This window comes from Thalassophryne amazonica, chromosome 11, assembly GCF_902500255.1.
Source record: "Thalassophryne amazonica chromosome 11, fThaAma1.1, whole genome shotgun sequence".
Classification (NCBI taxonomy): Eukaryota; Metazoa; Chordata; class Actinopteri; order Batrachoidiformes; family Batrachoididae; genus Thalassophryne; species Thalassophryne amazonica.
In genome coordinates, this window is record NC_047113.1 from 34,702,175 (window position 1) to 34,727,213 (window position 25,039).

Here is a 25,039-nt window from a genome sequence, read left to right on the forward strand (position 1 = left end):
CTATTGCAGACTAGAACACCTCTGATGCAGACATGCCTATGTCATAGTGCCCTCTTGTGTGAGCCACTTAAGTATAAATTTGCTGAGGTCAGTGCAGTCAGATGACCGTTTCATCTTCCAGTAGAGGGTCAATGATCAGTGTTGCATCATAGCAGCTGTATATATATATATATATATATATATATATATATATATATATATATATATATGAGGAATTCCGCTCCTCTTTCCATGACAAAAACTCCTGTAACAGTGGAATGTGCCGTTCATTTCTAAACTGGACGCTGTCTTGATCCGGTATGTCGTCTGACTAGCACAGGAATTGTGAAAAGACGTGGACATCAGCACTTTTTCGGCACATTGAGACAGACGTGCGGAGGAGTTCCGCACGTCGCGGTGGAGCCGCATGGCGCAAAGCAACGCCGTGATGAAGCCTCACAGGACATGTTGGGGCATGTCCAGCTCATGCTCAGTTTCTCGGATAATCACACGACTGAAAAGCAACCGACAGCCGTCTGAAATCCACCTGAAAGCCGTCCTGTGAGACCAACATGGAGGTGGTTTTGTGCCGTGTAATGAACGGCTCCGTGGCGCGTCCCTCCGCTTTTCTTTCCATGAAAAAAACTCCTGTAACAGTGGAATGTGCCGAAAAAGTGCTGATATCCACGCCTTCTGCCTTTTTGTGAAAGTCAGATGACGTCCCGGATCAACAAAGCCTTCACGTTGGAAGTGATCTGGTTGTTTCAGCGGGGTTTGAGCCTGTCGATCGGCGCTCGGAGCGCGGCACACTCTCAGCAGTTGTGGGCGGTCTTTAAACCGTCTGGATCACTCCTTAATCTGTGTAATCCCCATAAAATCATCCCTGAAAGCCATATTAATTTTCCGAACGGTGTCCACCTGGAGGTCTCTCACAGTTTCTGGAAAAAAATTGATGCAGCAAAGCTCCAAATCGTTCAGACATTTATTCGCAATAAAAACGACGAGAGGGGTGGACCAGTGCTCACACAAAGCCTGCTCACAGGCGAATGACGCAACCGACAGGCGTGAAAAAACTCACGCATGCGCACAAAGGTTCAAGCTTGGCTGATGCAATCACACGTGATTCAAATCCATATGGTTTTTGAAAAAAATAAAAAGGTGGGATACTTTTCTAACAGACCTCGTATATACAGTGACGAAAATAAGTATTTGAACACCCTGCGATTTTGCAAGTTCTCCCACTTAGAAATCAAGGAGGGGTCTGAAATTTTCATCTTAGGTGCATGTCCACTGTGAGAGACAATCTAAAAAAGTCCAGAAATCACAATGTATGATTTTTAAAAAAAAAAAATTTTTATGTTACTGCTGCAAATAAGTATTTCAACACCTGTGAAAATCAATGTTAATATTTGGTACAGTAGCCTTTGTTTGCAATTACAGAGGTCAAACGTTTCCTGTAGTTTTTCACCAGGTTTGCACACACTGCAGCAGGGATTTTGGTCCACTCCTCCATACAGATCTTCTCCAAATCTTTCAGGTTTGGAGTTTCAGCTCCCTCCAAAGATTTTCTATTGAGTTGCTACCTGCTGCTTTGGACTTTGAACTAATAGTCTTTTTCAAGACTTTTTTACTTTTTTACCTTTTTATTTATTTTTTTTTTTTTTTACTTTTTTACTTGACTCTACTGGTGGTCGGCTCTCACTGCGGTATTGTATCACTTCTTGTTCCGGAGCACAGCGGTGTTTTTCTGTATCTGTTAGCTGTTTGATCTGCGCAGTTAGATTGATCTAGTTATCTAGATTACGATTTGTTTCCCAGTGTAATCTTTACGTGCCTTAACTAAAGCACTCCTTCTGCTGAATCACCTCTAAATTATTTACACATTATTCGCTTTGCGTGTTTTTAGGAATCCGCTAGCTTAGCGTAGCTACTAGCTCTTAGCCGATTTAGCATGGCGGCTTCTCCTGTCTCTCCCGCACTTTTCTGCTCTGGGTGTGAAATGTTTAGTTATTCCTCGGCCTCCTTTAGCAGTAATGGTACTTGTAATAAGTGTAGCTTATTCGTAGCTTTGGAGGCCAGGCTGGGCGAATTGGAGACTCGGCTCCGCACCGTGGAAAATTCTACAGCTAGCAAGGCCCCTGTAGTCGGTGCGGACCAAGGTAGCTTAGCCGCCGTTAGTTCCCCCCTGGCAGATCCCGAGCAGCCGGGAAAGCAGGCCGACTGGGTGACTGTGAGGAGGAAGCGTAGCCCTAAACAGAAGCCCCGTGTACACCGCCAACCCGTTCACATCTTTAACCGTTTTTCCCCACTCGACGATACACCCGCCGAGGATCAAACTCTGGTTATTGGCGACTCTGTTTTGAGAAATGTGAAGTTAGCGACACCAGCAACCATAGTCAATTGTCTTCCGGGGGCCAGAGCAGGCGACATTGAAGGAAATTTGAAACTGCTGGCTAAGGCTAAGCGTAAATTTGGTAAGATTGTAATTCACGTCGGCAGTAATGACACCCGGTTACGCCAATCGGAGGTCACTAAAATTAACATTGAATCGGTGTGTAACTTTGCAAAAACAATGTCGGACTCTGTAGTTTTCTCTGGGCCCCTCCCCAATCAGACCGGGAGTGACATGTTTAGCCGCATGTTCTCCTTGAATTGCTGGCTGTCTGAGTGGTGTCCAAAAAATGAGGTGGGCTTCATAGATAATTGGCAAAGCTTCTGGGGAAAACCTGGTCTTGTTAGGAGAGACGGCAGCCATCCCACTTTGGATGGAGCAGCTCTCATTTCTAGAAATCTGGCCAATTTTCTTAAATCCTCCAAACCGTGACTATCCAGGGTTGGGACCAGGAAGCAGAGTTGTAGTCTTACACACCTCTCTGCAGCTTCTCTCCCCCTGCCATCCCCTCATTACCCCATCCCCGTAGAGACGGTGCCTGCTCCCAGACTACCAATAACCAGCAAAAATCTATTTAAGCATAAAAATTCAAAAAGAAAAAATAATATAGCACCTTCAACTGCACCACAGACTAAAACAGTTAAATGTGGTCTATTAAACATTAGGTCTCTCTCTTCTAAGTCCCTGTTGGTAAATGATATAATAATTGATCAACATATTGATTTATTCTGCCTAACAGAAACCTGGTTACAGCAGGATGAATATGTTAGTTTAAATGAGTCAACACCCCCGAGTCACACTAACTGTCAGAATGCTCGTAGCACGGGCCGGGGTGGAGGATTAGCAGCAATCTTCCATTCCAGCTTATTAATTAATCCAAAACCCAGACAGAGCTTTAATTCATTTGAAAGCTTGTCTCTTAGTCTTGTCCATCCAAATTGGAAGTCCCAAAAACCAGTTTTATTTGTTATTATCTATCGTCCACCTGGTCGTTACTGTGAGTTTCTCTGTGAATTTTCAGACCTTTTGTCTGACTTAGTGCTTAGCTCAGATAAGATAATTATAGTGGGCGATTTTAACATCCACACAGATGCTGAGAATGACAGCCTCAACACTGCATTTAATCTATTATTAGACTCTATTGGCTTTGCTCAAAAAGTAAATGAGTCCACCCACCACTTTAATCATATCTTAGATCTTGTTCTGACTTATGGTATGGAAATAGAAGACTTAACAGTATTCCCTGATAACTCCCTTCTGTCTGATCATTTCTTAATAACATTTACATTTACTCTGATGGACTACCCAGCAGTGGGGAATAAGTTTCATTACACTAGAAGTCTTTCAGAAAGCGCTGTAACTAGGTTTAAGGATATGATTCCTTCTTTATGTTCTCTAATGCCATATACCAACACAGTGCAGAGTAGCTACCTAAACTCTGTAAGGGAGATAGAGTATCTCGTCAATAGTTTTACATCCTCATTGAAGACAACTTTGGATGCTGTAGCTCCTCTGAAAAAGAGAGCTTTAAATCAGAAGTGTCTGACTCCGTGGTATAACTCACAAACTCGTAGCTTAAAGCAGATAACCCGTAAGTTGGAGAGGAAATGGCGTCTCACTAATTTAGAAGATCTTCACTTAGCCTGGAAAAAGAGTCTGTTGCTCTATAAAAAAGCCCTTCGTAAAGCTAGGACATCTTTCTACTCATCACTAATTGAAGAAAATAAGAACAACCCCAGGTTTCTTTTCAGCACTGTAGCCAGGCTGACAAAGAGTCAGAGCTCTATTGAGCTGAGTATTCCATTAACTTTAACTAGTAATGACTTCATGACTTTCTTTGCTAACAAAATTTTAACTATTAGAGAAAAAATTACTCATAACCATCCCAAAGACGTATCGTTATCTTTGGCTGCTTTCAGTGATGCCGGTATTTGGTTAGACTCTTTCTCTCCGATTGTTCTGTCTGAGTTATTCTCATTAGTTACTTCATCCAAACCATCAACATGTTTATTAGACCCCATTCCTACCAGGCTGCTCAAGGAAGCCCTACCATTATTTAATGCTTCGATCTTAAATATGATCAATCTATCTTTGTTAGTTGGCTATGTACCACAGGCTTTTAAGGTGGCAGTAATTAAACCATTACTTAAAAAGCCATCACTTGACCCAGCTATCTTAGCTAATTATAGGCCAATCTCCAACCTTCCTTTTCTCTCAAAAATTCTTGAAAGGGTAGTTGTAAAACAGCTAACTGATCATCTGCAGAGGAATGGTCTATTTGAAGAGTTTCAGTCAGGTTTTAGAATTCATCATAGTACAGAAACAGCATTAGTGAAGGTTACAAATGATCTTCTTATGGCCTCGGACAGTGGACTCATCTCTGTGCTTGTTCTGTTAGATCTCAGTGCTGCTTTTGATACTGTTGACCATAAAATTTTATTACAGAGATTAGAGCATGCCATAGGTATTAAAGGCACTGCGCTGCGGTGGTTTGAATCATATTTGTCTAATAGATTACAATTTGTTCATGTAAATGGGGAATCTTCTTCACAGACTAAAGTTAATTATGGAGTTCCACAAGGTTCTGTGCTAGGACCAATTTTATTCACTATATACATGCTTCCCTTAGGCAGTATTATTAGACGGTATTGCTTAAATTTTCATTGTTACGCAGATGATACCCAGCTTTATCTATCCATGAAGCCAGAGGACACACACCAATTAGCTAAACTGCAGGATTGTCTTACAGACATAAAGACATGGATGACCTCTAATTTCCTGCTTTTAAACTCAGATAAAACTGAAGTTATTGTACTTGGCCCCACAAATCTTAGAAACATGGTGTCTAACCAGATCCTTACTCTGGATGGCATTACCCTGACCTCTAGTAATACTGTGAGAAATCTTGGAGTCATTTTTGATCAGGATATGTCATTCAAAGTGCATATTAAACAAATATGTAGGACTGCTTTTTTGCATTTACGCAATATCTCTAAAATCAGAAAGGTCTTGTCTCAGAGTGATGCTGAAAAACTAATTCATGCATTTATTTCCTCTAGGCTGGACTATTGTAATTCATTATTATCAGGTTGTCCTAAAAGTTCCCTAAAAAGCCTTCAGTTAATTCAAAATGCTGCAGCTAGAGTACTGACGGGGACTAGAAGGAGAGAGCATATCTCACCCATATTGGCCTCTCTTCATTGGCTTCCTGTTAATTCTAGAATAGAATTTAAAATTCTTCTTCTTACTTATAAGGTTTTGAATAATCAGGTCCCATCTTATCTTAGGGACCTCGTAGTACCATATTACCCCAATAGAGCGCTTCGCTCTCAGACTGCAGGCTTACTTGTAGTTCCTAGGGTTTGTAAGAGTAGAATGGGAGGCAGAGCCTTCAGCTTTCAGGCTCCTCTCCTGTGGAACCAGCTCCCAATTCAGATCAGGGAGACAGACACCCTCTCTACTTTTAAGATTAGGCTTAAAACTTTCCTTTTTGCTAAAGCTTATAGTTAGGGCTGGATCAGGTGACCCTGAACCATCCCTTAGTTATGCTGCTATAGACGTAGACTGCTGGGGGGTTCCCATGATGCACTGTTTCTTTTTCTTTTTGCTCTGTATGCACCACTCTGCATTTAATCATTAGTGATCGATCTCTGCTCCCCTCCACAGCATGTCTTTTTCCTGGTTCTCTCCCTCAGCCCCAACCAGTCCCAGCAGAAGACTGCCCCTCCCTGAGCCTGGTTCTGCTGGAGGTTTCTTCCTGTTAAAAGGGAGTTTTTCCTTCCCACTGTAGCCAAGTGCTTGCTCACAGGGGGTCGTTTTGACCGTTGGGGTTTTACATAATTATTGTATGGCCTTGCCTTACAATATAAAGCGCCTTGGGGCAACTGTTTGTTGTGATTTGGCGCTATATAAAAAAAATTGATTGATTGATTGATTGATTGAGTTCAGGTCTGGAGACTGGCCAGGCCGCTCCAGGACCTTGAAATGCTTCTTACGGAGCCCCTCCTTAGTTGCCCTGGCTGTGTGTTTGGGGTCATTGTCATGCTGGAAGACCCAGCTGTTGTGTGGGCCGCCAGAAGAGGAGGTACTGCTGGCCCACCACCAGAGGGTGCCCTGCCTGAAGTGCGGGCTTCAGGCACGAGAGGGCGCAGTCGCCTCACAGGAGCAGCCAGGGTGACAGCTGTCACGCATCACCTGCAACAGCTGTTACCCATCATCTGATCAGCAGGGGAATATCAGCAGGACGACGCCTCCACCTCTTTGCCGAGATATCGTTCTACCTGGAAGGTAACGTGCTCAGCTGACTGGTTAACAGTGATCTTTTGTGACTTTTGTGAGTTGTTTAGCTGACTCCTTTTCCAACGAGTGGTGGAGGTAGTTTTCCTGCCGTACGGATTCCTGGGTGCAGACGCACCCACATTTAATTGTTCTTTTGTTCCTCGCCAGCAGTACCAGGTCCGACACGCGAAGGCAGTGGCCACCTGGGAGTTCAGGACTTGGCGGCTCCAGTATTCCCGGGGTCTGGTGGCGGAGGAAATCGTGTGGTTCCGGTTCTGCTTTGGACAGACGTCTCCTATCTTCGAGCCTGCCCACACGACACCTTTTGTGATTTGGCTTTTGTCTATTGTTGTAATCTGATTGTATTTGTTGTGCCCATTCACAACAGTAAAGTGTTGTTATTTGACCTCATCCATTGTCTGTTCATTTGCGCCCCCTGTTGTGGGTCCGTGTACCTACACTTTCCCAACACCAGCCATGACCCATCTTCAATGCTCTTACTTAAGGAACCAGGTTGTTTGCCAAAATCTCGCAATACATGACCCCATCCATCCTCCGTTCAATACAGTGCAGTCGTCCTGTCCCCTTTGCAGAAGAGCACCCCCAGAGTATGATGTTTCTACCCCCATGCTTCATTGTTGGGATAGTTTCCTTGGGGTTGTTCTCATCCTCTAAACATGGTAAGTGGAGTTGATTCCATAAAGCTCTATTCTGGTCTCATCTGACCACATGACCTTCTCCCGTGCCTCCTCTGGATCATCCAGATGGTCACTGGTGAACTTCAAATGGGCCTGGACATGTGGTGGCTTGAACAGGGGGACCTTGCTGCCCTGCAGGATTTTAAACATGACAGCATCATGTGTTACTAATGTAATCTTTGTGACTGTGGTCCCAGCTCTCTTCAGGTCATTGACCAGGTCCTCCTGTGTAGTTCTGAGCTTTCTCAGAATCATCCTTACCCCACAAAGTGTGATCTTGCATGGAATCCCAGACCGAGGGAGACAGACAGTCATCTTGTGTTTCTTCCACTTTCCAATAAGTAATCATAACAGTTGTTGTCTTCTACCAAGCTGCTTGACTGTTGTCCTGTATTCCATCCCAGCCTTGTGCAGGTCTACAGTTTTGTCCCTGGTGTCCTTAGACAGGTCTTTGGTCTTGGCTATGGTGGACAGGTTGGAGTGTGATTGATTGAGTGTGTGAACAGGTGTCTTTTGTACAGGTAACAAGTTCAAACAGGTGCAATTAATACAGGTAAAGAGTGCAGAATAAGAGGGTTTCTTAAAGAAAATTTAACAGGTCTGTGTGAGCCAGAATTCTTGCTGGTTGGTAGGGGGTCAAATACGTATTTGCAGCAGTAACATACAAATAAATTATTAAAAATCATACATTGTGATTACTGGATTTTTTTTTTATTTTTTTAGATTATGTCTCTCACAGTGGACATGCACCAAAGATGAAAATTTCAGACCCCTCCATGATTTCTAAGTGGGAGAACTTGCAAAAAATTATATATATACGTATATATACTAGCTGGGGTACCCGGCGCTGCCCAGGTTAACCTGTTTCAGACATAAGCCAAATGGCAATCATTTTAATCAAAACAATTGCCCAGCATTTGTTTTTGTAATGCTGATGTCTTACAAATATAATAGTTAATGGGCTAAGGTTTGTCCAGCAGAACTATAAGAGGTGGACTCCCCAAACTAAGTGGATATACTTGGTTAAAAGACAAACACATCTGAAGTCCTTCATGCAGACTTTGCAATCAAATTTAGAACAAAATTACACTCAAAAAGTAGGTAAATGTAAATGCAAATATCAATGAATCAAAATTGAGGTAGTGGTGTATTTCACTGTATTTACATTGCAATTTTACATAGAATGAATGTATTCAGACAGGAAGGCAAACTGGGTTGTACAGGACAGTCAGGTGCTTAACAGTTGAGAACATAAAGTAGCTGAAGAAAGGGATTAAATAAACAGAGATGGCCAAGACATATACAGGGCTGGAAATATGAATTTGCCTGGTCATACCCACAGCCGGCTATTTTGGGGGTAATTTTCAGTTTAACTTTTAAAAAAATGGTACCAGTTTGTTCCCCATGTGATGAGGATTCAGAATATATGTAGTTTTTAGGGCTACATATTATAGTTTGGGAGTTTATCCCGGACAGACAGAAAGACAGACAGAAGTGGCAGCATCAAAAGCATATGGTACAACACTGTATGTTCTTACATAAAAGGCTATTTTGGGGTAATTTTCAGTTCAACTTAAAAAAAAATGGCACCAGTTTGTTCCCCATGTCACAAGGATTCAGAATATATATAGTTTTTAGGGCTACATATTATAGTTTGGGTGGTGTATGAGTATAGTTTTATACTCGGGCTTTCTTGATGACATCATCAGGATTGGGGGGGAGTGGAACTTGATGACATCATCAGGATGGGAGGTGGGATTAGAATTCTGACCACTATCTAATTGTTGTACTCGGGCTTTCTTGATGACATCCTCAGGACGGGGAGGGGGGGGGGGGGGTGGGTGGATGGAAGCTGAATTCTGTAATAGATAAATAGATAAAGCGAATAGATTAAAGCATTAAATTATTGGTTGCCCATATATATATATATATATATATATATATACACGCAACAAAAATATAAATGCAACACTTTTGGTTTTGCTCCCATTTTGTATGAGATGAACTCAAAGATCTAAAACTTTTTCCACATACACAATATCACCATTTCCCTCAAATATTGTTCACAAACCAGTCTAAATCTGTGATAGTGAGCACTTCTCCTTTGCTGAGATAATCCATCCCACCTCACAGGTGTGCCATATCAAGATGCTGATTAGACACCATGATTAGTGCACAGGTGTGCCTTAGACTGCCCACAATAAAAGGCCACTCTGAAAGGTGCAGTTTTATCACACAGCACAATGCCATAGATGTCACAAGATTTGAGGGAGCGTGCAATTGGCATGCTGACAGCAGGAATGTCAACCCGTCTCCAAAGGCGTTTCAGAGAATTTGGCAGTACATCCAACCAGCCTCACAACCGCAGACCACGTGTAACCACACCAGCCCAGGACCTCCACATCCAGCATGTTCACCTCCAAGATTTTTTTTTTTTTTTGCCAGCTTGCACTCGGCCGAGATGGACGCACTTTTCTCTTCTCCCTCCCTCCTTATCTTTCCTGCTTTTGTGGCATGTTGTCTGTGAGGCTGCAGCTTTGCTCTTCTGGAAAACGACAAAAATGGATCTGTTAAAGTGGTCTCTGAACGCAATTGACACTATTTTTTCTACAAGACATTCGGGGGCGGAGGACCCGACCTGTCCTGTCGGGACGCATGTGATGGGTTACGTGATGGACTCGTGGAGGAGATGGCAGGTCATGTGCCTTTACATGCTTTCTGTGGAGGACGTCGAAGATGTGTACATATTCGGCTTGGTGGTGACCGGCTTTCTGATGTGTGGAGCGGGCACTTTGCTGGTTTACCGGAAAATCAAGAAAGTGGAAGCAGCTTTGATTGGTCCTTCCAGGCTGCCCTACATGATTGATTCGATTGGGAAGGCAGTGGCTGCGCAGTCGGCGGGGGTTAACCGCGCGTTGGAAAACATCTCGAGCAGGATTGCAGCCCTGGAAACCCGCTCTGACCGTCTGTGAAGACCACATTCTACATTCAGATGCATTGAGAGCCACTCTGTTCTCAGAACTGTGGAATCTTTCAGGCGTCTGCTAATCTGGCTATTCATTTGGCTTCCCCAAATACAGCTGCACTTCAAGGTCGCTGTGATAAAACCTCCTCAGAAGATCAACACTTAAGCCTCGCTCCCTGGTCTTCCCCCCTCCCCTCAGCTTCTCCAGCTCTGACGTTGACTGTGTTAGAACTGTTCAGGACTGCTCAGACTGCGTAGGGCTGCTCCCTCCCCCTCCAGGATTGTCGGACAAGGCCGTTGATGGCGCCAAACAGGCTGCCTCCGGAGTGTTCTGATAAACTGGTCCTTTCAAATCTCGGTTGTCGTCCTGTGTCCTTGTTTTTGTCTGTGTGATTATTGTTTTTCTGTGCTGATGGGGATTTTTTTTCCTCATTGCCGCTGTGTAATGCAGCGGCTATGAGGGTTTTTTTTTCTCCTTTTCCCTCGTGTTTTGCTTTCATATATATGTTTTATGTACCGGGCCGGCCTATGTGTTGTGTGTTGTGTGTGTGTTGTTTGTTATGGGTCGGTGTTGGTTTGCTCAGCCCTGCTGTTGACCAAGGCAGGGATGTACATCTGGAGCTGGTCCCCGGGCGCCTAATGGCGACTTCTGCTCCTACTGGCAATTACGATGGGTTAAATGCAGTAGACACATTTCATTGTGCAGGGAACATGTTCTTCTGTGCATATGACAATAAAATTTCTTTGAATCCTTTGAATCCTTTGAAGATCGTCTGAGACCAGCCACTCCGACAGCTGCTGAAAAAATTGGTTTGCATAACCAAAGAATTTCTGCACAAACTGTCAGAAACCGTCTCATGGAAGCTCATCTGCATGCTTGTCGTCCTCATCGGGGTCTCGACCTGACTCCAGTTCGTCGTCTTAACCGACTTGGGTGGGCAAATGCTCACATTCGCTGGCGTTTGGCACGTTGGAGAGGTGTTCTCTTCCCGGATGAATCACGGTTCACACTGTCCAGGGCAGATGGCAGACAGCGTGTGTGGCGTTGTGTGGGTGAGCGGTTTTCTGATGTCAATGTTGTGGATCGAGTGGCCCATGGTGGCGGTGGGGTTATGGTATGGGCAGGCGTCTGTTATGGACAAAGAACACAGGTGCATTTTATTGATGGCATTTTGAATGCACAGAGATACCGTGATGAGATCCTGAGGCCCATTGTTGTGCCATCCAAGAACATCACCTCATGTTGCAGCAGGATAATGCACGGCCCCATGTTGCAAGGATCTGTACACAATTCTTGGAAGCTGAAAATGTCCCAGTTCTTGCATGGCCGGCATACTCACCGGACATGTCACCCATTGAGCATGTTTGGGATGCTCTGGACCGGCGTATACGACAGCGTGTAGCAGTTCCTGCCAATATCCAGCAACTTCGCACAGCCATTGAAGAGGAGTGGACCAACATTCCACAGGCCACAATTGACAACCTGATCAACTCTATGCGAAGGAGATGTGTTGCACTGCATGAGGCAAATGGTGGTCACACCAGATACTGACTGGTATCCCCCCCCAGTAAAACAAAACTGCACCTTTCAGAGTGGCCTTTTATTGTGGGCAGTCTAAGGCACACCTGTGCACTAATCATGGTGTCTAATCAGCATCTTGATATGGCACACCTGTGAGGTGGGATGGATTATCTCAGCAAAGGAGAAGTGCTCACTATCACAGATTTAGACTGGTTTGTGTACAATATTTGAGGGAAATAGTGATATTGTGTATGTGGAAAAAGTTTTAGCTCTTTGAGTTCATCTCATACAAAATGGGAGCAAAACCAAAATTGTTATAAAAACTGTTATATATATATTCCTGCTTTTCTGCAGTATGCCAAACTGTGATAAATAACAATACAATGCTTTTTGCCAATTAACTTTCTATTCATTATCATGTTTGCCGCCTGCTGAGAAACCCCCCTACTTGTGATTTCTGCATAAACCCATATTTGTGCTGTACTAGAAGCCATGCATGCCCTTTAACTTTAAATTTGCTTGACCTTTTTGAGAGGAGTTAGGCTTTATTGAGCCGCTTCCCCCGCAGCCCCGCTTCCCCCGCAGCCCCCATTTTACTTCCACAAATTGATTCATTGAGCTCAGCAGGAGCCTAGAGGGGGGAAAAACAAAAAAACATTTTCTTCATCCCTGTTGAGATTGGATATCGATTTTTTGCACCTGTGCTGCTTCACAACACCATCCCCTAGTGGGAAGCCTCACAGTGTCTGAAAATAAAATGTAGTCATCCAGAGTCATAGAAAATCATCTGTAGAGACAAACAAAAGTTCAGCCGTCTGCTTTTGTGGCGGGCTGGGTCAGTAGCTTCCGTGTCACTCAACTTTTAATTTGTGTTTACCAGATGACAAAGAGCTGCAGGATGTCAGGTGAGGTCAGGTCTGGGAGTATGTGCTGTGTTGCAGCATCCATCACACTATGGAACTGCCTGTCCTGGACAACAACCACCAAAGCAGACAACTGGTCCATCCACACCACTCAAGTAACAATCTATCTCCTGCAACCAGGAGAAACTAGAGCGTCACCTTGACCTTCTCCAGCAGTTGTGGTTCTCAACACTGAGGCACCTGTGTGCTGCATCACGCCCAGAAAAATGCAACAAATGGCCAAAATGTCATAGCAGATGTCCCTCTCAATGCAAGTTATACTCCTCATCTGAATCTCTAACATAAAGCCATTCCAGCAGTAGCCAATGACCCTCTGAAGAGACCCAGTACAAAAGCCTAGTTGTTTGTTATCTTTGATCACTATCTCGCAATGATACAATGAGACAGGATGCACCAGGGCACTCAAGACTTAGACCTTCGTTATTGGCACCTCTGTCCAGCTACCTTGTGATGAATCCACGAGCTCTCGGTAGGCATCTCTCAATCTCAAAGGATGATGACCTGGACACATGAATGCCACTATTAAGATAAGTGAAATTCTCAACAAATTCAATAGTTTTACCTCAGCTGAATCCTGGAAGTCATTGAAAGCATGGATCTTAGTCTTGATCCAGGAAAATCACAAACCCAGACACTTCATCACTCAGGTTCTCAAGTGCCAGTTTTCATGTGTCACCATCCAAAGCATAGACTTCAAATGGAAGTGTTTATCAGATATTCCCTAGTAATTGTCACTACAGCATAATAAGAAAAGTGCAAATTCTCTTGATTGCTATCATCTGTCTTTGAGAGCTTTCTTCCACAGTGTGTTCATGTCACATTGAACCATCAGGCAGCGACAGCTGACAACACAACAATGGAGGCCCACTCAAACTCAAGCGTCTACGTGTGTAAGACACCTTTAAAACTGTTTGCTCTGCTGGCCACTAGATAAAACATTATTCGGCTGGCTCCTGCAAGGAAGTTCTTAAACTCTGCAGGAAGGATTTGCAGCAGGAGAAGGCGAAAGCAGCATTATGCAATGTGCAGCTTTTTATAGCTTCTCTCTAAAAGCTAAATGCATTAAAATTCAGCTAGTAGCACAGAAGCAGTCATCGTTCTTCTAAAGGTTTCTCATCTGCTTGCAGGCGCCATTGAGAGGACTGTTAGAGGTCCTCAGCTGGGGAGTTGTCTTGACAGTTTGAGTCTGAGGAGACATTATGTACGGGCTGCTGTGTGAGAGTCTTCACGACTTCATCAAGGAGTCGTACGGAGACGACGTGTGGAAGCTGGTCAGAGAGAGGGCAGATGTCAGGCTGCACTCTTTTGTCACCCACCAGGTACAGTGTCTGTGCACTTAATAATCAGGTCTCAATTTTCACGAATGCCTGACAAACTGCCCTGATCATACTGCAAGCATGCCTGAAAGAATGATTATATTTTCAGTGTTTTCTGCAAGGGCATGTTTGTATCTCAATGGAGGCGATGTTTCTTGTGTGTGTGTGTGTGTGTGTGTGCGCCCTGTGCAGGTGTACAGCGAGAGTGTGATTCCCCGCATTGCAAAGGCAGCCAGCGGCGTGACAGGCACACCCTACAGTGAGCTGATGAACTCCTGGGGGGTGTACTTTCTGGGATTTGTTGGGAAGTACGGCTATGACAGGATTCTTAAGGTGAGAAAAGCTCTTCCACAAAGTTTGCAAAATTTCATTAAAAATTACTGAATTCATAGTAAAATATGAGATGTCATCCATTCATCCATTTTCTATACCCACCTACTCCAATTAAGGGTCACGGGGAGCTGGAGCCTATCTCAGTAGTCATAGGGCGTGAGGCGGGGTGCACCCTAGACAGGATGCCAGTCTGTCACAGGGTCACACATTCACACCCACACACACATTAAAAGTCAATTCAAAGTTTTTAACCCACCTAACCTGCATGTCTTTGGATGTGGGAGGAAGCCGGAGCACACGGAGAGAATCCACGCAGACACGGGGACAACACGCAAACTCCAGACACACACACACACACACACACACACACACACACACACACACACACACACACACACACACACACACACACACACACACACACACACACACACACACACTAAAAAAAATGAACCGCTGTCTCAACAAGAAAAAATCATGTAACAATTTGCAAAGATTTTTTTAAAAGTCATTTCAACTTAACTAGAGAAGTCTTGTGGCATTATGTCAGCTGAAAGTTGAAATAACTAAATAAATAAATAAACCTATGCAAATTGTTACATTTTTTCTTGATGAGATAGCAGTTCCTTTTTTTAGAGTGCAGAAAGGCCACAGGTGGGAATCGATCCCCTGTCCCTCTTGCTGCAACAGTGCTAACCACTAATCCACCCTATGAGATGTCATGTTAGTGAAATATTATTAAAAAAAACACACACAATGACATTTTGTTATTATGTGCTGCAGTGTGGTGTTATTTAATACCAGGGTTGTGTCGCAATTCAGCGGCCGCATTCTATCTAAGATCTGGACTTCTGAGACCAAGGAGGCCAACTCAGCCATTCTGAAATGAGACGTGAAGCCTATGGAGCATTATGCTATTGTGACTTTATTTTATCCCAATTCAAAATGTTCTTTTTTTTTTTTTTTTTTAGGTTTTTCTTAAATTTACCAATCACTGTGCCTTGGAGGGTGGGGTGGATTGTGCACTCAGTCTTTGGACTGTTTGGGCCTTGATGGATGTACTTGTATCCTTTTTTGTTGTTGTTGAATAGGAAGGCGTATTGGTCTTCTGCAGTCCAAGGAGCCTCAGAAACAGGACAGCCTAGTCTCATCCTTGTGACATATGTTGTTAGTGAATACAGCCTGAGAAGGATGGAACCCACAGCAGCCTATGAATGTTTGGTTTGGGAAAAGGTGAATGTGTTTCAGTAAATTACATGACATTACAGTACCTCAAAAATTGTAAAACTTTTTGCCTCCAATCTGAGAATCATATAACTGCAATAGTTGGTGCAGATGTTACATTTTGGTACATTAATATGTTTTATGGTTAGCTTCCAGTTGTGGGCACAGTTCAGCTAATCAGCAAGTTAACTTTTCTGTTCATGGTGATGTCCGGATTGAAAAGATGTTCCTGCTAGCTTGGCTAGAGGAGAATTCTCCTTTGGCTGACCTGATGGATGGATGGACCTCTTAATGCAGAGCCACCCCCAGATTTAATTGGATTGATTTTGGGCAATGCCTACTTGTTTCTGTCCTGTATAAACTTAATGCCAAACCAAATAACTAGCAACACACGAGGCTAACACAGTACATTACGTCTGTGGTGGCGGTGAAGTAGAAGAGATATCACCAGTTACTTTGCTTTCAGGTGTTGGGTCGTCATGTACGTGACTTTGTCAATGGACTTGACAACCTTCACGAGTACCTGCGATTCAGCTACCCCAAGGTACAACCCCCAACCTTCTTCTGCCAGGAGGAGTCTGCCACTGGAGTCACCCTCCACTACAGGTATGAAAGGAGCGCAAGGTGGACGTGGGTGCAATAGTAACTTCCCACTAGACCGAGAGTCCACTAGTCCTAGTGCTAGTATTAAGGAGATCATGTTGAAGTTGTTTTTACATTTACAGTAGTGTTCAGAATAATAGTAGTGCTATGTGACTAAAAAGATTAATCCAGGTTTTGAGTATATTTCTTATTGTTACATGGGAAACAAGGTACCAGTAGATTAAGTAGAATCTCACAAATCCAGCAAGACCAAGCATTCATGATATGCACACTCTTAAGGCTATGAAATTGGGCTATTAGTAAAAAAAAGTAGAAAAGGGGGTGTTCACAATAATAGTAGTGTGGCATTCAGTCAGTGAGTTCATCAGTTTTGTGGAACAAACAGGTGTGAATCAGGTGTCCCCTATTTAAGGATGAAGCCAGCACCTGTTGAACATGCTTTTCTCTTTGAAAGCCTGAGGAAAATGGGACTTTCAAGACATTGTTCAGAAGAACAGCGTAGTTTGATTAAAAAGTTGATTGGAGAGGGGAAAACCTATACGCAGGTGCAAAAAAATATAGGCTGTTCATCTACAACAGAGGTCTCAAACTGGTTCCAGAAAGGGCCGAGAGGGTGCAGGCTTTCTGTGCAACCACCCACTCCAGCAGGTGATTTCACTGATTAACATCACTTTGAACAGGTGAAATCAGTTAATCAGTGAAATCACCTGCTGGAGTGGGTGGTTGCACAGAAAGCCTGCACCCTCTCGGCCCTTTCTGGAACCGGTTTGAGACCTCTGATGTACAATGATCTCCAGTGCTTTACAATGGGCAAAAAAAAAAAAAAAAAACAGAGACGCGTGGAAGAAAACAACCATGAAAATGAATAGAAGATTAACCAGAATGGCAAAGACTCACCCATTGATCAGCTCCAGGATGATCAAAAAGAGTCTGGAGTTACCTGTAAGTGCTATGACAGTTAGAAGATGCCTGTGTGAAGCTAATTTATTTGCAAGAATCCCCTGCAAAGTCTCTCTGTTAAATAAAAGACATGTGCAGAAGAGGTTACAATTTGCCAAAGAACACATCAACTGGCCTAAAGAGAAATGGAGGAATATTTTGTGGACTGATGAGAGTAAAATTGTTCTTTTTGGGTCCAAGGGCCACAGACAGTTTGTGAGACGACCCCCAAACTCTGAATTCAAGCCACAGTTCACAGTGAAGACAGTGACGCATGATGGTGCAAGCATCATGATATGGGCATGTTTCTCCTACTATGGTGTTGGGCCTATATATTGCATACTAGGTATCATGGATCAGTTTGGATATGTCAAAATACTTGAAGAGGTCATGTTGCCTTATGCTGAAGAGGACATGCCCTTGAAATGGGTGTTTCAACAAGACAATGACCCCAAGCACACTAGTAAACCGGCAAAATCTTGGTTCCAAACCAACAAAATTAATGCCTCGCAGATGTGAAGAAATCATGAAAAACTGTGGTTATACAATTAAATACTAGTTTAGTGATTCACAGGATTGCTAAAAAAGCAGTTTGAACATAATAGTTTTGAGTTTGTAGCGTCAACAGCAGATGCTACTATTATTGTGAACACCCCCTTTTCTACTTTTTTTTTTACTAATAGCCCAATTTCATAGCCTTAAGAGTGTGCATATCATGAATGCTTGATCTTGTTGGAGTTGTGAGAATCTACTGTTTCCCATGTAATAATAAGAAATATACTCAAAACCTGGATTAATCTTTTAAGTCACATAGCACTACAATTATTATGAACACTACTGTATGTAGGCTATACGGTGAGGAAAATAAGTATTTGAACACCCTGCGGTTTTGCAAGTTCTCCCACTTAGAAATCATGGAGGGGCCTGAAATTTTTTATCTTAGGTGCATGTCCACTGTGAGAGACATAATCTAAAAAAAAAATAAAAAAATCCGGAAATCACAATGCATGATTTTTTAATAATTTATTTATATGTTACTGCTGCAAATAAGTATTTGATCACCTACCAACCAGCAAGAATTCTGGCTCACACAGACCTGTTAATTGTTCTTTAAGAAGCCCTCTTATTCTGCACTCTTTACCTGTATTAACTGCACCTGTTTGAACTTGTTACCTGTATAAAAGACATCTGTTCACACACTCAATCAATCACACTCCAACCTGTCCACCATAGCCAAGACCAAAGAGCTGTCTAAGAACACCAGGGACAAAACTGTAGACCTGCACAAGGCTGGGATGGACTACAGCACAACAGGCAAGCAGCTCGGTAGAAGACAACAACTGTTATGATTATTTATTAGAAAGTGGAAGAAAACACCAGATGACTGTCAATCTCCCTCGATCTGGGATTCCATGCAAGATCTCACTTTGTGGGGTTACATTAGTAACACATGATGCTGTCATGGTTTTTAAATCCAGCAGGGCAGCAAGGTCCCCCTGCTCAAGCCAGCACGTCCAGGCCCATTTGAAGTTCACCAATGAACATCTGGTTGATCCAGAGGAAGCATGGGAGAAGGTCATGTGGTCAGATGAGACCACAATAGAGCTTTTTGGAATCAACTCCACTTACAATGTTTCGAGGATGAGAACAACCCTAAGAAAACCATCCCAACCGTGAAGCATGGTGGTGGAAAGGCTACTGTAAAGGCAAAGGCTACTGTACCAAATATTACCATTGATTTTCACAGGTGTTGAAATACTTATTTTCAGCAGTAACATACAAATAAATTATTAAAAAAAAATCATACATTGTGATTTCTGGACTTTCTTTAGATTATGTCTCTCATAGTGGACATGCACCTAAGATGAAAATTTCAGACCCCTCCATGATTTCTAAGTGGGAGAACTTGCAAAATCACAGGGTGTTCAAATACTTTCCTCACTGTATGTTGCACTAAAGTAGGTTAAGTAATGTTACAAAAGTGTGACAATTAAGAAACCTATTTAATTAGGGTGAATTACCATATTATTACCAAAAGCGCTATATAAATGCAGTGCATTTTACGCCCTGCAGGAGTAAGCGCAAAGGCTACTTGCACTACGCAATGGGTCAGCTGAGGCAGATGGGGAAGCAGTTCTATGACACAGATATCCATGTGGAGGTGCTGTCTGAGCAGATGGTAGGAGACTACTCCCATGTCACCATGAGGTACGTGCACACACATTCAAGTGCATGGTATCACCAAAAAACTTCGAGACAGTGTGTCACCTTATGTGCCTGCTTAGGCTGAACTTTGACAACTCAGCCTACCGTTACATCATGAAGGAAGATGAGGAAGAGCAGGAGATTCTTCCCATTACTTCAGACTTTTTCTTTGAGGTCTTCCCCTTTAACATTGTCTTCAGAAAGGTAATACACGTGGGTCATATACCTAAAATTCACCAGAGCCAGTAAATAAAGTGCTACATGAGAAGAACTGTGACTATTTCTGTTTCATTCTTTAGGACATGGTAGTGCATAACGTGGGCTCTGGCTTGGCGACCGTCTTCCCTGATCTGGATGGGAAAAAGATCAATGACGCCTTCCTGTTGGCTCGCCCACTAGTGGAATTCACCTGGAACATGGTGAGACTTGTTTTTATGTTAATCCGTATCAGATTTCATGTACACACCATCGTACGGCTTCAGTGTTCTGCAACACTGAACATCTGCGCATATGAGATGGTGACAATTACTGTGTGATTGTGTGAGTTCACAGATCATCTCTCACCCCAATAACCTGTTTGAGATCATGTCCAAGGAGCCGGTGAAGAGAGAGAGGAACCTCCACAACCGGGTCCAGAGTAAGAGTAGGAGCCTTGAAAACGTGTTGGGATGTATGACCAGCGGGTGATGACGTTGGTTTGTTGACAGACCAGATTCACTCCAGTTAGTTCCAAAAACTAGTGTTAGCGTTATGAAAAAGGTCACTTTATACGTATATGTTTTAAGCAAGCTAAGTAACAAACTACCATGGGTCAACAAGTGTCTTTAACAAGATATTACCAAAAAAAGACATAAACAAAAAACCCTCACAGATACTGATTTGATCCATCATAGTAAAAAAGACCTGTTGCTTTCTAGGAAATGAATAACACCTTAGCACCACAGCGTCTACCCTCCTGTGGTTTCAAGGTATTTGAATGTTTTGTCAAGGACTGAGTTGGCATGGCACAGAAGATGGTTGAAGACATATACAGACTCATAACTATAAGTAAAAAGACTTTATCTCAAAAATCAGGCTGGCGTACGGTACACAAGAAGACAGGCAGAGAGTCAAGCTGAGACGTGGTCAAAAAACAAGCACAGTTCCAAAACACCAGGAGACTAAGTAGATGGGCTGAGGCAGAAGCAAGGTCAAAAATGAAACACGATCAAACACAGCAAGGCAAAAGAGAGCAAAGACAAAAACTGGAACGTGAACAAGAAATCACAACGAACTGGGGGGGAAATGGTGAACTGAAAAGACTTAAATAGGCAGGTGGTGATTAGGAGAACAAGACACAGGTGAGGAAGAACAATCTGGAAGGGGGTGTGACAATCAAAAAGAAGAAGACACATCCATGCCAAACCCTGAACACCAGACAAGAGAGTGCAGTAAGACAAAAAGCAAAGTGAACAGGACCCAACTAAAAGACGAACCTAAAGCCACATTGATCAAAATAAAATACGAAAACCAAAGATGGACAAAACCCAAGACCAAATCAATAAGAAATAAAATAAAGACCCAACACCAAAGAATTAAACCAGGAAACAAATGCAAGAACTGAAAAGGGGATCACCAAGAAAATAAATGCGAAGACAAAACTAGAACACAACTCACATGTGACAAAAGCACTAATAAACAGATAATTCAACATATGACAAAAGAGAAACATACAGGTCATAAAACTAATGATTATACAATGGTTAAAAACAATGGCTGGACAGAAACTAGACACAAGAATAAAGTATGATGAACAGGAAACAACTGATAAACAGAAAATAAAACCAGTGACAAAAATGATACACACAGAAACGAGATAATCAGAACCAAACTATGATGAGACTTGACAAATGACTAAAATATAACGACCAGATAAATACAATAGGGGACAAAACATGACCGGGCCAGACTGGGGCCAAACCATGACATGTTTTTTACAGTAACTGGAGTGTCAGTCCTGCCATCAACCACTGTTCATTCACTCATCTTCAACCGCTTACTCCAATTAAGGGTCATGGGGCCTGAAGCCTATCCCTGACCTGCATGTCTTTGGATGTGGGAGGAAGCCTGAGCACCCGGAGGGAACCCACACAAACACGGGGAGAACATGCAAACTCCACACAGACTGGTGGGAATCGATCCCATGACCTTCTTCCTATGAGGCAACAGTACTAACCACTAAGCCACTGTGTTGCCCCCAAACACTGTCATTAGACAAAATTATGGGAGTTTGCGTCAGTCTTGAACACACTTGGTATACATTGTTATTACGACCATCAATGGCCCCAGATTTAAAATCGGGATCAAATCTGATTCCTGAAATCATTATTAGTACACGGTAACTTCCTGGTATTCGTAGTCTCAAGAGTTCAACCATGTTCGAACGTCTTTAAACGCTGTATTCGTAGTGAGTATGGCTTGAAACTCATTTCATTGAGCTCCATTGGGTAACAATTTGAAGCCAAAGCAGCTATGATGAACATTTGTTGTGGGTCGTGTTCAAAGTTCGAACAGCGCAGTCGTGTCTGGCCAAGGGCACAAGAGGTAGAAGAGGCAACCCTGCAGCTGCTTGTATAACTGGGGTGGGAGATTGTGCTGTTTCATCTTGTTTTTGCACTTTTTTTGGATTGTGGGTGTTTGTAGAAGAACAGCGACCTGTGGAATGAACCTGTTGGAATAAAAATAACCAAATACAGGGTGTCCCCCCAAAAAAGTGCCACAAAAATGAAGTCATACTGACTTCTGTCATATGTCATCTCTGGTGTTCATGTCAATCTTCCATTCCAGCTTATTAATTAATCAAAAACCTAGACAGAGCTTTAATTCATTTGAAAGCTTGTCTCTTAGTCTTGTCCATCCAAATTGGAAGTCCCAAAAACCAGTTTTATTTGTTATTATCTATCGTCCACCTGGTCGTTACTGTGAGTTTCTCTGTGAATTTTCAGACCTTTTGTCTGACTTAGTGCTTAGCTCAGATAAGATAATTATAGTGGGCGATTTTAACATCCACACAGATGCTGAGAATGACAGCCTCAACACTGCATTTAATCTATTATTAGACTCTATCGGCTTTGCTCAAAAAGTAAATGAGTCCACCCACCACTTTAATCATATTTTAGATCTTGTTCTGACTTATGGTATGGAAATAGAAGACTTAACAGTATTCCCTGAAAACTCCCTTTTGTCTGATCATTTTTTAATAACATTTACATTTACCCTGATGGACTACCCTGCAGTGGGGAATAAGTTTCATTACACTAGAAGTCTTTCAGAAAGCGCTGTAACTAGGTTTAAGGATATGATTCCTTCTTTATGTTCTCTAATGTCATATACCAACACAGAGCAGAGTAGCTACCTAAACTCTGTAAGGGAGTTAGAGTATCTTGTCAATAGTTTTACATCCTCATTGAAGACAACTTTGGATGCTGTAGCTCCTCTGAAAAAGAGAGCTTTAAATCAGAAGTGTCTGACTCCGTGGTATAACTCACAAACTCGTAGCTTAAAGCAGATAACCCGTAAGTTGGAGAGGAAATGGCGTCTCACTAATTTAGAAGATCTTCACTTAGCCTGGAAAAAGAGTTTGTTGCTCTATAAGAAAGCCCTTCGTGAAGCTAGGACATCTTTCTACTCATCACTAATTGAAGAAAATAAGAACAACCCCAGGTTTCTTTTCAGCACTGTAGCCAGGCTGACAAAGAGTCAGAGCTCTATTGAGCTGAGTATTCCATTAACTTTAACTAGTAATGACTTCATGACTTTCTTTGCTAACAAAATTTTGACTATTAGAGAAAAAAATTACTCATAACCATCCCAAAGATGTATCGTTATCTTTGGCTGCTTTCAGTGATGCCGGTATTTGGTTAGACTCTTTCTCTCCGATTGTTCTGTCTGAGTTATTTTCATTAGTTACTTCATCCAAACCATCAACATGCTTATTAGACCCCATTCCTGCTAGGCTGCTCAAGGAAGTCCTACCATTATTTAATGCTTCAATCTTAAATATGATCAATCTATCTTTGTTAGTTGGTTATGTACCACAGGCCTTTAAGGTGGCAGTAATTAAACCATTACTTAAAAAGCCATCACTTGACCCAGCTATCTTAGCTAATTATAGGCCAATCTCCAACCTTCCTTTTCTCTCAAAGATTCTTGAGAGGGTAGTTGTAAAACAGCTAACTGATCACCTGCAGAGGAATGGTCTATTTGAAGAGTTTCAGTCAGGTTTTAGAATTCATCATAGTACAGAAACAGCATTAGTGAAGGTTACAAATGATCTTCTTATGGCTTCGGACAGTGGACTTATCTCTGTGCTTGTTCTGTTGGACCTCAGTGCTGCTTTTGATACTGTTGACCATAAAATTTTATTACAGAGATTAGAGCATGTCATAGGTATTAAAGGCATTGCGCTGCGGTGGTTTGAATCATATTTGTCTAATAGATTACAGTTTGTTCATGTAAATGGGGAATCTTCTTCACAGACTAAAGTTAATTATGGAGTTCCACAAGGTTCTGTGCTAGGACCAATTTTATTCACTTTATACATGCTTCCCTTGGGCAGTATTATTAGACGGTATTGCTTAAATTTTCATTGTTACGCAGATGATACCCAGCTTTATCTATCCATGAAGCCAGAGGATACGCACCAATTAGCTAAACTGCAGGATTGTCTTACAGACATAAGACATGGATGACCTCTAATTTCCTGCTTTTAAACTCAGATAAAACTGAAGTTATTGTACTTGGCCCCACAAATCTTAGAAGCATGGTGTCTAACCAGATCGTTACTCTGGATGGCATTTCCCTGATCTCTAGTAATACTGTGAGAAATCTTGGAGTTATTTTTGATCAGGATATGTCATTCAAAGCGCATATTAAACAAATATGTAGGACTGCCTTTTTGCATTTACGCAATATCTCTAAAATCAGAAAGGTCTTGTCTCAGAGTGATGCTGAAAACTAATTCATGCATTTGTTTCCTCTAGGCTGGACTATTGTAATTCATTATTATCAGGTTGTCCTAAAAGTTCCCTAAAAAGCCTTCAGTTGGTTCAGAATGCTGCAGCTAGAGTACTGACGGGGACTAGCAGGAGAGAGCATATCTCACCCGTGTTGGCCTCCCTTCATTGGCTTCCTGTTAATGCTAGAATAGAATTTAAAATTCTTCTTCTTACTTATAAGGTTTTGAATAATCAGGTCCCATCTTATCTTAGGGACCTCGTAGTACCATATTACCCCATTAGAGCGCTTCGCTCTCAGACTGCGGGCTTACTTGTAGTTCCTAGGGTTTGTAAGAGTAGAATGGGAGGCAGAGCCTTCAGCTTTCAGGCTCCTCTCCTGTGGAACCAGCTCCCAATTCAGATCAGGGAGACAGATACCCTCTCTACTTTTAAGATTAGGCTTAAAACTTTCCTTTTCGCTAAGGCTTATAGTTAGGGCTGGATCGGGTGACCCTGGACCATCCCTTGGTTATGTTGCTTTAGACGTAGACTGTGTTTCATAATTATTGTATGGCCTTGCCTTGCAATGTGGAGCGCCTTGGGGCAACTGTTTGTTGTGATTTGGCGCTATACAAGAAAAAAGTTGATTGATTGATTGATGTCTAACTTCACCTCAGTTTGAATGA

The 25,039-nt window shown here is 42.5% G+C and overlaps 1 protein-coding gene across 3 annotated transcripts in view; it reads left to right on the forward strand.

Annotated features, from left to right (window-relative positions):
* The first annotated feature begins 13,682 nt into the window (after positions 1-13,682).
* The window catches only part of LOC117520743 (soluble guanylate cyclase 88E-like), a 48,024-nt gene continuing 36,667 nt past the window's right edge, over positions 13,683-25,039 (forward strand). For 2 of the 3 annotated variants that reach the window (XM_034182059.1, XM_034182061.1), the window contains exons 1-7: positions 13,683-14,076; positions 14,266-14,406; positions 16,097-16,236; positions 19,246-19,380; positions 19,458-19,581; positions 19,677-19,796; positions 19,930-20,014. In XM_034182059.1, coding sequence (XP_034037950.1) covers positions 13,957-14,076; positions 14,266-14,406; positions 16,097-16,236; positions 19,246-19,380; positions 19,458-19,581; positions 19,677-19,796; positions 19,930-20,014 — 865 coding nt within the window. In that variant the 5' untranslated portion in view covers positions 13,683-13,956. The remainder of the gene's footprint in view (positions 14,077-14,265; positions 14,407-16,096; positions 16,237-19,245; positions 19,381-19,457; positions 19,582-19,676; positions 19,797-19,929; positions 20,015-25,039) is intronic. The other variant, XM_034182060.1, reaches the window with a different exon arrangement.